The sequence below is a fragment of the Metopolophium dirhodum genome, chromosome 1 (assembly GCF_019925205.1).
Source record: "Metopolophium dirhodum isolate CAU chromosome 1, ASM1992520v1, whole genome shotgun sequence".
Classification (NCBI taxonomy): Eukaryota; Metazoa; Arthropoda; class Insecta; order Hemiptera; family Aphididae; genus Metopolophium; species Metopolophium dirhodum.
In genome coordinates, this window is record NC_083560.1 from 94,008,728 (window position 1) to 94,023,521 (window position 14,794).

The 14,794-nt window shown below is 32.4% G+C and overlaps 2 protein-coding genes across 2 annotated transcripts; both read right to left on the bottom strand.

Moving 5' to 3' along the window:
- Positions 1–5,381: 5,381 nt before the first annotated feature.
- LOC132946321 (ATP-dependent DNA helicase pif1-like) lies at positions 5,382–8,355 on the bottom strand. Its single transcript, XM_061016257.1, has 4 exons — positions 8,346–8,355; positions 6,762–7,150; positions 6,696–6,700; positions 5,382–6,603 (listed from the first exon to the last, which is right to left on the bottom strand). The coding sequence occupies exons 1-4, from the start codon at positions 8,353–8,355 to the stop codon at positions 5,382–5,384; spliced, it is 1,626 nt and encodes a 541-aa protein (XP_060872240.1).
- A 4,882-nt stretch (positions 8,356–13,237) lies between these two features.
- Positions 13,238–13,834, bottom strand: LOC132946324 (uncharacterized). Its single transcript, XM_061016273.1, has one exon. The coding sequence runs from the start codon at positions 13,832–13,834 to the stop codon at positions 13,238–13,240; it is 597 nt and encodes a 198-aa protein (XP_060872256.1).
- Between the last annotated feature and the right edge of the window lie 960 nt (positions 13,835–14,794).

Genomic DNA, 14,794 nt, shown 5'->3' on the forward strand with positions numbered 1-14,794 from the left:
AACAAATTATACAGTTAATTGGCGAGTTCCTACAAATTTAATTAAAAAAAGGTGGATAAGTGGATGTCACTCTGCTGTACAGTAGGTTACAAGTGGGTCACTGTAATGGATGGTGTTAAATTTGAATTCAACGATATAAAATCATTGTATAAGAAAAACGATTCTGAGCGAAAGCGGTCAGTCAGCCTATGATATTACCAAGTATATTTGATGATATTATTGTGAATAAAGTAATTTATATATAACTTATATACGTGGAGCCTTGTTTTAAATTTTCAATCCTTAGCCATAAAAGTTGAACATTTTAAACATTTTTAACTACAAAATAATTATTAAATTATATATTTGATAAATGTTGTCAAAATTCGATCTTTAAATGCTTATAAAAAAAAATTTTGCCTATGTATTTTTAATATTTTTCAACTGCTATTAGAACGATATATCAGAAGCCTTATATTGAATTTTCACGCTTTTTTACCCAACACATAAAATTTTATTGCTATTTATAGAAAAAAAAACTAAAAGTTGACCTAGGGCGTATGGATTCACAGAACATATTGGGAGATGTCGTAGCTGTCGATAATGGATATTATACACTAGGCACAATAGAGGGTGTAATAAATCAAATATACACCCAAAATCATTTTGCTAAATTAAAAAAAGTAAAGAACAAATATTATTTCCTGAAGAAGTTGCTACTGACCAATTCTGCCGTGCTAAGCGAAAACAGGATAACTCCATTTTTCGTAAAAATGAGATTTTTGTTACTATAGGTAAAATTAGTGGTTTTACACCGATTTTTGATGTAAAAATAGCGTATTTCCTATTAAAACCCATCTTAAAATGAAATTTAAAATAAGCAAATATGCGGTAAGTCCAGTATATTTGATGTTTTCTAAGCGAAAACACGGTAAATCCAAATACTAAGCAAAATCTCGGTATATCACATGAAAAAGAATGGAGTTATCGTGTTTTGGCTTATGTTCATACGTTAGAAAAAAAGGTATGTACGTGACACAAAATGTAGTCACATTTTATAAATTTAAAACAATGATTATTTGCTATATTATTTTGTAATTTACTAATTAAACTGATATTGTTAAGAATATTATTATGGTCTCAACATCACTGTATTTATCCTTATCATTTATTATCATAATAATACGATCAAACGCTTAGTTTAAAAATATTAAATTATATAAATTATAATGTAATAATATAATACAACACTGTCTCACTTTGAGTATTTTATAACTATTCATTATAATAAACTCAAGATCATGTCGAACCGACGACTTAATTTAATGATGAGTTTAGCAAAAGCACAGGCCTCAAATCAAACAAACGAGCTCAATTTAACTGTAAGTAATATATTTTTAAACAGTTTGAACAGTTACTAACCATTTATATATTCAACCAGGCCATAGCTTTATGTCTGCGGATTCATTTCACCATCAGGTTGAACTTTCCATGAAACATATGGGTAAAATATATGACTTTTGTGATTATGAAAAATCAATAAAGAATTCAAATAAAGGCCATGTAGATGTTAAAGTATTAGATGGCAAAGATTTTTATGATTGGAAGTCAGAATGTTCTTTGTATAAACTAAACAAACAAATTAATCGCCCAATGTTGAATAGTATAGTTCATATACGGGCCGAAAGAGGACTGAAATACTTATTATATAAATGTACATATGATGAGTATACTCCGTACCAAATGCTTGACTTCTTAAAACTATCATGCATTAAAAAATATATTGAAAAACCTCAACAAAAAAATGAATTAAGGGGTATTCGTCCAGAAAAAAAACAAAGTATTATAAAAACACTGGTCCCGCTTATGCCAAAGAGTAGACAACAATTTTGGTTTGATATTCCTACATCAGATACAGTTAATGATTTATATGAAGAACCTGAAAATTAGAAACTGCAAAAGTAATGTGATATATAATATTGTGATAGGAACCAATATTGTTACCATAAATTTAAATTTTGTTTCATTTTATTTTTAACAGTAAAGTTTATACTAAAAAAATATTTATTTTGTTATTTAAGATTTCAATTATTTTAATTGTTTTTGGTGATGACCGCCTAAAAGGTATTGTTTTATTTTGTTTTTTAAATATTTAATAGACTAAAATAAAAGTCTAATTATTTTGTAATAATTTTTTTATAATAAAAAAATTAAAAATTATTTGTTTGATAAAATTGGAGTTACACTTTTTTTACATACAAACAATGTTGTATGATCATAGACTTAAATATGGTATATCCAAAAAAGTCTAAGCAATAACCCGGTAAGTCCATTATTATGGAGTTATCAATTTTTCGCTTAGTTAGTCCGATATTCATTTTATGATAAGTCCATTTTCTCCTTAAAAAATTCAATAAAGTTAAAATAAAAAGTGTTCAACCAATACTAGATGTAAAATTAGATATATCTGCACAAGGTTTGACCAATTTTTTGAATAAACACTCTTTCTAGGCTTGATTTACTGTTGAAAACGTTATTTGGTGTTTCTCAATTTTCATGTTAACTGGAGTTATCCTGTTTTCGCTTATCGCGGCAGAATTCGTGTCCTTAAGGAAAGCTTCCACTACAATTTCTCAAACAGTTGGACAGGGGTATTTGAGATGTAAAGCAAAGTGTCTATTGAAGAGTGTAGTTGTAGATCCTCAGGACTTTTATGTAACTCAAAATGTCATAATAGTTTCTTTGTTGCAACAAATAATCTTCTCTCTATCTTCTCACCTATCCACTTTCCACCTACCATATATAAAACAGAAACCCGATGGCGCTCCTCTGACGATTATTTGAACTAGCGTAAGAGACTACCAATGAAAAAATTCGATGGGCGGTCTCCCGGCGGCGGCGGAGCCGTCGCAGCGTTATCAACGCTCCTTATCACTTTTCACTATTTTTTTCAAAATTTTCAAAATTTCTTCGGATTTTTCGTCTTTACTCCGTTCGAGGAAATTCTGCGTCCCCGCTCGGACCTTATTCGCGTTTCCCAATAAATTTACAGGCCGCGCGCGGCCGTACTTTTTTCCCGGCGGGCCGGCCGCGGTGGCGATTACTTGCAAACCGAGCGCCGCCGTTGCGGGGTTTTTTTCCCGTTTTTTTGAAATTTCGAGTTTTAGCCCTTTTTGACACGTCTGCCCTCCCCGTTGAACACTTATTCGCGTTCCCCGCTAAATCTATAGGCCACGCGCGGCCGAGCCCTGTAGCGGAGAGCACCTCCGCGGAGAAATCCGTCGCCGTGGTCGCGGCGTCGTCACGTTTTTGTCGATTTTTCGAAAATTTTCGACGCGGGTCGCCTAACCCCCCTTTGAGAGGTCCGACCTCCGAGCCGAAGACGTATTCGCGTTCCCCGCTAAATTTATAGGCCGCCTGCGGCCTGTAGTACTCTCGTGCTACACTTGTACACTTTAATTATTTAATGACGTGCTTCGATGTCCTGTTGTTGATAAATTGGTAGAGTCACAAAGGTATGTTTGGAAATAATAAATAAATTCAAGATTGTATTATACGTTAAACAGGAAGTTTAATAAAATAATGTAAAATAAAATAGTCACAAAGTAAAATACATTTGCACTTAAAATTTGTAGGCAGAGTTTACGCTCGGTACCTGAGAACTACGTGCAGGAAGCTAGTAAAAAGTAATTCTAAATCTATGTACTAATTTAATACCCTTATATACACATGACCTCTTATCCGTGGCGTGACCCCGACAAAGCCACCGGATAGGCTCACTAAAATACATGCATAGGAGTTGTTTACGCCGAATATTCATGAATAAGCAATAGTTACAAAAACATTTATAATTAATGTAATATTTCATATTACGTTTTTCTCAGTATCCATGAATACGCGTTTCCTAATCAAAAAAGGCCAAAGGAAAAAATAATATGTAAAAATACCTAATACCAGGAAACGTCAAACTATACGAGTAAACATGGTTTACTACAGGCCGTACTTCCTCCGGGACGAGTCCCGGGACCTCAGGAGAACGCGAGAGCCGAGTGCCGATATCGCCGCCGTCGAGTGGGTATTACTATATACAGGCATAAATACGTGCGTCGGAGGGTTCGATTTTTTTCGAAAATCTCGCCGTTTCGACGTCCGAGGGTGGCGGAGCCGGTCGTCCGCTGCCCAAAGCGGTGGGATCGCCCGCTCAAAAGTCCTCTGCGGACGTCGAATCCGCGTGCGTAATTCGCCGGGACGACGAAACGGCTTAAGAGTCATAGATTCGACACCAGATTTCAATTCGGTAGGTAGGTAGGTAGGTAGGTAAGGCGTTGGTGCGGAAGACCCGGGGTCGTGGTTACGATGCCGGCCGCCGGGATTGAAGTTAATTTGCGGCGGCCGTGTAAATTCGGAATTTTTTTTTCCTTTTATTTACCTTTCGCTATCACTTCCGCCTTATCAAAATATTCGTGTTTAACGAACACTTAACGTTTTTTTTTCAAAATTCCAGTTTTACTCCTATTGGAGACGTCGAACCTCCCAGTTGATGACTTATTCGCGTTCTCCGCTAAATTTATTGACCGACTGCGGCCGTACTCAGGGCCGGCGGAAGAGGGGGGGTGGGCAAACTGGGCACCCGCCTAGGGCCTCGCGCTTTTTGAGACACCGCGCTTTATGGGGCCTTGTGTTTTTAATTTTTATATTCTGAGCCGAGCGAGGAATATATTAGTTTTATTATTAATTATGATTTATATTTATGTCCTGTCATTTCATGAATTTCTAAATTATTTACAACTAAATAAAAATTACAAGACGTATAATAATAGTATAGATTAATCTTGATAAGGAATAATCTCGAATTGTTTAATAATCATAGGTTTTAATCAATGTTTTCCTTAATCGATGAACACACGAGTGAATCAAAAATACCCGATAACTATTTCATTTTCTTTTGATGCATTGAACTGTCATCAGGCGTGGTCATCGCTTTTAAAAAGCTATAATACGTAAGTACTAGGTAGCATTATATTACATTATAGATGTAGATATTTAATATTATTACAGTCATTATACATCTGTAAATATTTTATTTCAACTTTTTTTTTTAACCGTTTTTTAAAAAAAATAGTTTTTATTGTTTTATTTAGTACTAGCCGACCCGTCACAGCTTCGCCCGTGATTGGTTGTTTATTTTGCCTTCGGACCATGATATGTAGAATTTTTTATTCAAATATTATTGTTTAATGTGATCGGCAAGTAAATATAAAAAACGGTTAATGAAAACGGATTGAAATTTTTCTAGCGTTATAAATGATAAAAATAAATACAGATAAAAAAGAAATAATTTATGGTTGATAAAGAATTTGATTGAAGTTGATGAAGAAAAAAAAACAATTAAAATAAGAATTTTATAAGACTTCTGAGTATATGATGTTTTTTGTTATATTTCCTGTTGAAATTAAAATCATAAGATGATTCGGGTCTCCAGTTCGAGAAAATGCCACGTATAATTGCCCATGTGAAAAGCACTCTGTACGAAGATCTACGCCAACGTACTTGAATGTTTGACCTTGTGCTTTGTTTATGGTAATCGCAAAAGAAACTTTAACTGGGAATTGAAGCCGTTTGAAAGAAAACGGCAAGTCAGAGGGAATCATGGGAATTCTTGGAATAAATGCAATTTCTCCTTTCGCTGGCCCTGTAAGAATTACGGCTTCTATAATATTATTTCGCAACGATTTTATTTGTAATTTTGTATCGTTACATAAGTTCGGTGGTTGAAGATTACGTAATAATGTAATTGGAGCACCAATTTTTAATTTTAGTTTATGAGGAGGAAATCCCGAAGGAGAAAGAGAATTAAGAAATTCTTGTGGATAATGAATAGCATCATCTGTTGATGTAACTGTATCAATAGATAGACATTCACGTGAGTGTCCATCGAATTTTAGAAGGATGATATCATTAATTTCTTCTGCTGTTACATTTCTTGGAGAGATAATAGCTCTTTCACATAACCACTGATAAGATTTATTGGACAGATTAAAAATGTCAGGATAAACTGTAGAAATCAACTCTTCCACGTTATTGACCACCCGTCCAATCGTGTGATCGACAGAAATGAAACCATTTTCATTTTCTAAAGTTCCATTTCCAATTTTCAACAACTGTGCTGGAAAAATATCGTCCCCTCCGCATAAATAAACTCTCATGTTTGTTCGCAAATAAAGTTTTTCAACATAGTTCCATATAGGGGAAGATTTTAAGCAAGCATTAATGACATCAGCTCGAGTACCTTTAGGGATTACTGGTAAGGTTTGACGGAAATCACCAGCGAAAACAAATGTTATGCCACCCATAAACTTATTATTACACCTAAGATCTTTTAATGTTCGATCAATTGCTTCGATATGTGATCTGTGACTCATTGTACACTCATCCCACTCAACGAATGAGGTTTCTTGAAGAATTTTTCCAAGAGGGCCATTTTTACGAATCGGACAAACGTATTCAGTATCAAATAATACATTTAACGGTAACTTGAAAGTCGAGTGAGCAGTTCTGCCGCCACTAAGGAGAGTTGCTGCTATACCAGATGAAGCTACTGCTAATGCAACTTTACCTGAGGATCTAATTTGAGCCAACAACAAATTAATTAGGAATGTTTTTCCTGTACCACCCGGAGCATCTAAAAAAAAAACTCTTCCTTGATGATTCATTACGCTTTCTGTAATAACATTAAAAGCATATTTTTGATCATTTACTAATTTTGGTAAATTGATTTCTACAAATTCTTGTAATCGGTTATTATCGTAAGAACGCAAAATTGAGAATTCAAAAGGATCAGATGCATTTTCATTTCGAACAGGTGAGTTCATTCCAAATTCAGTTAAATATTTTTCAGACAGACAAACAACTTTATCTTCTATTTCAATCAAACCTCTATTAAATATTTCATCAGAAAAAGTAAATTGCAAGTCATTTAATCGAGTGCGCTCTGTATGAAGAATATCTTCACAAAAATCATTTCTGAACTGTTCCCACAAAGATTGAGGTTCAGACGGTTGGCAGAAAACTATGATTATTGCGAATAATTCTCTTAATTTTGAAGGACTTTCTGAAAGAGTTGCCTCCGCTAGAGTATTTTTCCATTGCTCGTCATTTTCTAAAATTTTCACTAATCATGTGAACACAGTTCAAAAAATGCAATTAGTGTCGTTTTTCTTGGATTTTCAATAACTTGATGAAGATTATTAGCATTAAAGAAAACACGCTGTCCATTTTCTAGATGAACAGCCAAGTGCTGAACTATCGGATCTCTATCATGGATTTCAAAATTGAAAATTCTCCAAAACGCTTCAGAAGTACATATATATCGACCATTCAAATAATTTGTAATCGCATCGTTTTTACGATTAACAGAAAAAGTAGCTCTATCTGATCCTTTATTAATATATTTACATATGTATTTTATCGCTTTAACCGAATGACAGTATTCTACGTTAATATGCGCATTAAAGCACCTAGATAGTATATAGTATAGCACTGGACAATACGGTACAACAGAGATTATAACAGGTAGTAAAAAAAAAATCCGAGTTGCGGTCGGGATCAAAACAGGTTAAATATCAAAATATGTAAAAATCCTAGTTGCGGTAAAAAAATATGATTAATAATTATTATGTTTTAAATATTGTCATAGTTACATATTATTATGCTAAATACAAAAATAAAACGGTCAAAATACGTAACGCACAATATAGGTACAATTGTTTTTAATTTTTTATGAACTTTTATGAACTTTTTTACTGACAAAAGTGGTACTATAACCTTCAGCAGAGTTTCGGGTTTCAGCCAAAAAAAATTTCAGCCAAATCGGTCCAGTAGTTTTCTCGGTTAGCGCGGTCGAAGAAAAACCCTTACAATTTTATATATAGTATAGATAGATAGATAGATAGATAGATAGATAGATAGATAGATAGATAGCTAAATAAACTTTAACTTTTAAGCTGTTATTAATCTTACCAATAGATTTAGAAATTATTAGGAAAAGTATTACAGCTTGATTATTATATAAACATAGGTGCACATTTTTATTTTCCGAAGTACACATTTGTGATTTCGTAGACGTAGTGCACAAAATGACGTAGTGTACTTAAAAAAACCACTTTTATTCAAAATTGGAATTTGGAATTTTCAATAATTCAACTTTCAGTTTAGCAAATTTGAAATTATTTTTATTTATTGATGTACCTACTTATATACTATCAAATAAACTTTCGATCGCTCGCGTCTTTTGAACTGTTATTTTCATGATAAATTCAAAATAAAATATTGTTCTACTATAGAAGTATATTATTTTTTCTAATTACCATTATTCATTGTAGCGTATGTACAATACTTTGGTTATTAGAATTGTTGACATGAATTCTGAAAATGAAGGCACTAATCCAGAAATTAAAGAGTACTTTATGGATTTTGTTAATATAATTTCTAGTACTGGCTTGAACTTATCAGAAGTACTTTTACAAAAATTAGCTGAGTATCAAATACCCGTGGAAATCTGTCGAGCTCAATGTTATGATAATGGCGCCAATATGGTAGGTCAGTATAAAGAAGTACAGGCTAGATTACTAAAGCTGGTCACACACCTAGCGTTTTCGACTCAGCGTTTCAGACGCGCAGCTTCGACGCAGCGTTTAAAACGCTGAATTCATATCTTACACACCGTAGCGTACATTGGCGGTTTTCAAACGAGCGGGAAAAATATTTTTCACCACGCATGCCTTGCAACTTGCAATCGTTCAGTAGGTATTCAGGTTTCGTTCAATACCATCACACGATCACGGAATATTATTTTTTGATTTTTATTAAAAAATGGACGCTTTAAACAATTTAAATGATGTAGAAGCTGTCTGTCTAGTATATTCGATGTATATAATTAATAAAAAACAAAAAAAAGATAAAAATAATAAACGTCGTTGGTGGGTACATCCACTTAACTTAAAAAGGCCGCGCGAAGGACAGTTTCAAGTAACCTTTATGACATTGAGGCAATATCCGGAAGAGTTTTTTAAATATTTCCGTATGTCAATTAAAACATTTGATGAGCTGGTAAGTATTGTACAAGTGTAAAGAACTTGCATTAAATTGGAATATATGAGACGGTTCTTTTATACTTGAATTAGCAATAGTAATATAATTTACCTACATGTATACTTTGTAGGTAGTACTAAATATATTACAGTTTTTAGGGCAGTTGATTGTTTGAGGTAATATAATTTGCTAATTATAAATTGTTTGTATGATACAAAGCTGCTGCAGATACTATATAATACAATAATTATTATAAACTAATAGATCTACATGTATTAGTATAAATTGTATTAAGATATGGCTATACGATTTGATATTACTTATATAGGTAGGTTTAGTTATGAGTTATGACTTTATGAGTATTGAGTGATCAATTAAACTATTTGATAAATAATTAACTACATTTATTAAGCATCGTTTGATAGGTTCAATCATTAGCATAAAATCAAAATAATAAATAGCAAATATACACAGTTATTGCTTTTATTATCTACGTTTATAGAGCAACGCTCCTAAATCGTTTGACACTAGCTGCGTTATCACTCTTCGCGATTTTTTTCAAATTTTTTTCAGATTTTCGACTTTTATCCCCCCGGGTGGCCCCGTTCGGATCTTATTCGCGTTCCCCGTCAGATTTTGAAGCCGCGTGCGGCAATACTTTTTTCCCGGCGGGCCCTCCGCGGCCAAGACGACGCGCTTTACGTCCGACGCCGTCGAGCGCGTTTTTTGCCTTTTTTTTCAAAAATTCGGGTTTTACCTTTAAATTAACTGGTTATTAATTTGATTTTATGCTCTTTACTATGTAGTAGCTACATAATATATTGCAGTTTTTAGGTGAGTCAGATCTGGTAATCATAAATTTAATGTAGCATACAAAATATACTGCAACAGATTCTAAATAATACAATATTAATACAATAACAAAATAGAACTTATGGAATATATGAGACGGTTCTTTTATACTTGAATTAGCAATAGTAATATAATTTACCTACCTACATGTATAATTTGTAGGTAGTACTAAATATATTACAATTTTTAGGGCAGTTGATTGTTAATTATTGATATGGCTATACTATTTGATATTACTTATGTAGGTATTGTATATTTAATCATGAGCATAAAATCAAATTAATAAATAGATAATTAAAAGGTAAATAATATATTACAGTTTTTAGGTGAGTCAAATTTGGTAAACAAAAATTTAGTGTGGCATACAAAACATACATACCCGTAGTATAGTCATATCGACCAATCGATTAATAATAATATATTGTAATACACTCTGCGTTGAAGTATTCGAACGTTTCCGTCACATCCATCGTCGACTCGAGCTAGGATATTATTATAAGTAACCCAACCACCGTATCAACTCTTAACATATTTTAGGCATTTATTTATAAAGTATGCATGCACCTACAGTACCTTCTGTGGCTATATCGTGTATCAAATATATAAATACCGATATGAGTAGCTCACGGCGTCACCGAGACCGAGTAGGCAAAAGTCTGTAAAATATAAAATTGAACTCTTCGACGCATATATATATAATATGCCTGTATATAGTAATAACGACGCCGTCCGCGAACGGAGTACGGCCAGGGCCGGCACTAGGGTTTGCGAGGCCCTAGGCAAAATATTCCTGAGGGGCCTGAAGTTTTTACATATTATATGATCTTTGTTGCTGATGTTACCCATTTTTTTTTTTTTGCTTATCACTATACCTTCAATGTAATATTATAACCATGTAATTAGTATATGAATTTTATTTTTTTAATATAATATAATTGGATTAATAAATATATAAAATAATACCAATTTGTCATTAACTTTATTACTTTAAATCGTATTTAATACAAACGTCATAATTTGAAAAAATTAAATTGTGTTACTTAAAATTAACTTTTCTGCTCTTTTTGGCTCCAAAATGTTCAATAATGGTATCGTAATTCACACTTTCGGCTAATTCCTTTTCAATGGCTAAAGTTGCCAGACCACTTAACCGGTCTTGTGACATTGTACTTCTGAGGTAGTTTTTAATGAGCTTAAGTTTTGAGAAGCTTCGCTCAGCCCCCGCCGAAGTAATAGGAATTGTGAGCATAATTCTAATAGCCACACTTAGGTTTGGAAAAGCTCCATTACATTTTTTTAGTGTACCCAGTACTTGCAACGGTGTTTCAGATTCATTCACAAAATTTCGGCAAATCATGAGTTCGTCAAATAAATCACAGTCAGAAATATCTTTTTCATCGCCTGATTTTAAAAACATTGCAAGATCCTTACAATTCTTTCTAATATCCTCTTGTGTAGACGTTTGAAGTTTTCCAATTTTATATAAAAATCCAAAAATGTTAAAATAATATGATGTTTAGTCAAATCTTTTTTTTATAGACTGAATTGCATTATCCATTAATTCTAAGAAGTATGAACATCTAAAATCATTCTCTGGATCTATTGTATAATTTGTATTACCTTCATATTCAAATAACTTTTTTTTTTCAATACCGCGGAACTTTAAATTCTGTTTCAATCTCCAAAGACTCTGCAAGCTCTTTTGCTTCAAGTTTAGCTTGATTAAATCCCGTTTCTCTGTACTAACCCATAAACTTAATAAGAGCATTGAGTAATGTTGCATATGTATCTAAATTGGTATTTGGACCTTGTATACTTTTACTAACAATATTCACTTCCTTCAGTACAGTGTACCAAACACACAAACTTATAAGAAATTCATACTTGCTGATTTCAGATACTAACGAATGTGTTTCGCTTTTAATTAAAGAATCATTTGTGGTTTCTGAAACTTCGTCCAATGCTTCTATTATTTCTTTAACTTGAAATCATACTGACTTTATGCTGTCATGCCTGCTCTCCCATCTTGTTTCTGACCACCTTTTGACAGTCCAACGGTGACAATGTTTTGTAAAAATCATCCACCTTCCTGTAGATGCTGCAAATATAGTATATATTCATTCAATAGTACCAAAAAAATGTATAGCTCTGGTAGAACTTTTGACAGCGTCCCCAATTACTAGATTTAATCGATGAGCAGCGCATGGTATAAAAAACGCCTTTGGATTTTGATTTAAGCTGGTTACACACCTAGCGTTTTCGACGCAGCGTTCGAACGCCTAAAATTAAACATGCGTCTACAAATGGCCATATTCACACTAGGGGAAAAACCGCGCGTCCGAACGCGTCCGAACGCATTGAAACGCGCAGGTTTAATTTTGAGCGTTTTGTACGCGGCAATATCTAAAATTAAACATTGTATTTACCATGTTATCATTCACACTGAGCGTTTTCGACGTTGCGTTTTGCAGCGTTTCAGTATATTTATTCTATTCGTCAATGAATCATTACGCATATTGAGATATTTGTCAGTTTCAATTACATTTTTTTTAATCAGTAAAAAGACCTAGGTATATTAGGCAAAATGTTTGATACAGAACTCTTTATAATAAAAGTGAATAATGAAGAAAGTATTTGGATCATAAGTAAGTTTGTGTTATATATTAAAAAAATAATAAAAATATATAAAATGATTCTTCATTCTTTGTATGTTTAATATTAATTATTTCATAGAATCAAAAATGTATCATGACCGTGTAGAGAAACATGTCAGCTGGAGACGAGTTGGCAAAGCCATGTTCAATGATTTTGAAAATCTTACGGAAAAAGAAAAAGAAACAAAAAGTAAGACAATAAAATAATACTTAGTTTTATTTAATTCCATTACAAATACCCAAACATATAGGTGTGAAAATAAAAAATGGTTATTGAAATAAATCTAACACCATTTAATAATAATAAATAATAAATAATAAATCTCAAACCATGTTTGCTTAAAAATGTATTAGATTACCTATATGTTGGTTGTAGGTTAATTTTAACATAATTATTATTATTAAGTGCTGTAAATATATTAACAACATAAAAAGTCTGTGTTATAATATTTATTTTTATCATGGTAAATTATGTATTTGAAATCTAAGAAATAATTATTATATTGAAACTGAAACTGAATAATGACGTCCAAAATAAAAAAAAAAAAAAAAAATGAAAAATATACCTGGTATAAATTAAAATTAATATATTGGCAAAGGTAATAAAATATTATATTTTTTACCAAATAAAAAACATTATAAATTTAATGATATAGGCCATATTATTCCACAACTTTATTTTGCCAACTTGATGAAAATTCTGGTTTGTTTACATATTTTACAAAATATTCTCTAACATTTTTTGCTTCTAATGGAGCATTTCCGACTCCTTTTTTTTCATTCACATCTCCTAACATACAGTTTAACGTGTCGTCGATGTGAATTCCATCTCTACGACGCACAAAATTGTGTAAGACACAAGACGCTTTGGTGATTGAAATAGCAAAATCCGGTTCAACTAAAATATTTGAATGAAATACTCTCCATTTATTTGATAAGATACCAAACGTACATTCAATATGTTGTCTCGCTCTAGACAAACGATAATTGAAAATACGTCGTTCATCATTTAAATTTCTCCCGGGAAACGGCCTCGATAAATGCTTGCTCAACGCAAAAGCTTCGTCTCCGACTAACACAAACGGCTGAGGAACACCTTGTTCGTCTCCGGGTAATGGCTTTTCACATGGAAAGTTGACACGGCCAGAATATAGTTTTTTACCAAAAGATGATTGTTTGAAAATATTACAATCGCTTTCCTTGCCATATGACCCTATATCAATGACGCGAAAACAGTAATTAGAATCACAAATTCCCATAAGAATTATTGAGAAGAAATTCTTATAATTGTAGTAAAGCGTTCCACTTTTTTGAGGGCATTCAATTCTAATATGCTTGCCGTCTACAGCACCCACACAATTAGGAAATTGGCTTTTTTCAAAATATCCAGCTGCAATGTCTAGCTATTGTTCTGTGGTAGGAGGTGCCATTTCAATCGGGTGTAGTTGTCTCCAAATAATTTCACAAGTCTCGCGAATAATTTTCGAAATGGACGAAACACCCATTAAAAAATCAAAATGTAGAGCTGAAAAATTTGTCCCTGTTGCTAAGTACCTAAATAAAACAACAATGTGTACATTATTATCAATCTTGTTGATTATTCGAATAAATATTTGAATATTATTTGTATTTGAATACTATATATTATTTTAGACAACGTTATGAATGTTTATTCTGAATAAAAATTCAGATTTTGTATTCAAGTACTTTTAACATGAAATTATTTACCGTTATTTATATTTTATTTATTAATTATATAAAATCATTGTACAAAAAAAAATTTGATAATTTAATTAAACTTTAACTACAATATTATTTTAGAATGAATTAATACAAGGCTCTTAATATATTGTTACAATGGCAGTTGGAACGCCTTACCCTCGTATTCTCTAGTTAATGACACTCTCTAAAGTTAATTAGAATGGCACTGTTAACTCGTTGAGGTACGATGGCATGCGCTTGTCAATTCTTAGTTCGTTCCTATCTAGTTGAAATGACTCAAAGATTACGTCATATACCTTGGCACTATTCAGTTTAATAAAACTTCATTGACACATATTACGTATATCCCAGCGCTGTTCCTATAAAAGGTAAGAACGTAAGAATGACTAAAATAATGTTTAACTCGGGTTTTCAGGTCTGAAACACTTTTATTGTATTAAAACAAACATAAATAAAACACTTAGCAAATTCAGATCGCCTAGCCCGTACTACGATCG

What these genes read in the sequence shown, in the direction of transcription:
- LOC132946324 (XM_061016273.1), bottom strand. Translation starts at nt 13,834, where the DNA reads ATGGGAATTTGTGATTCTAATTACTGTTTTCGCGTCATTGATATAGGG.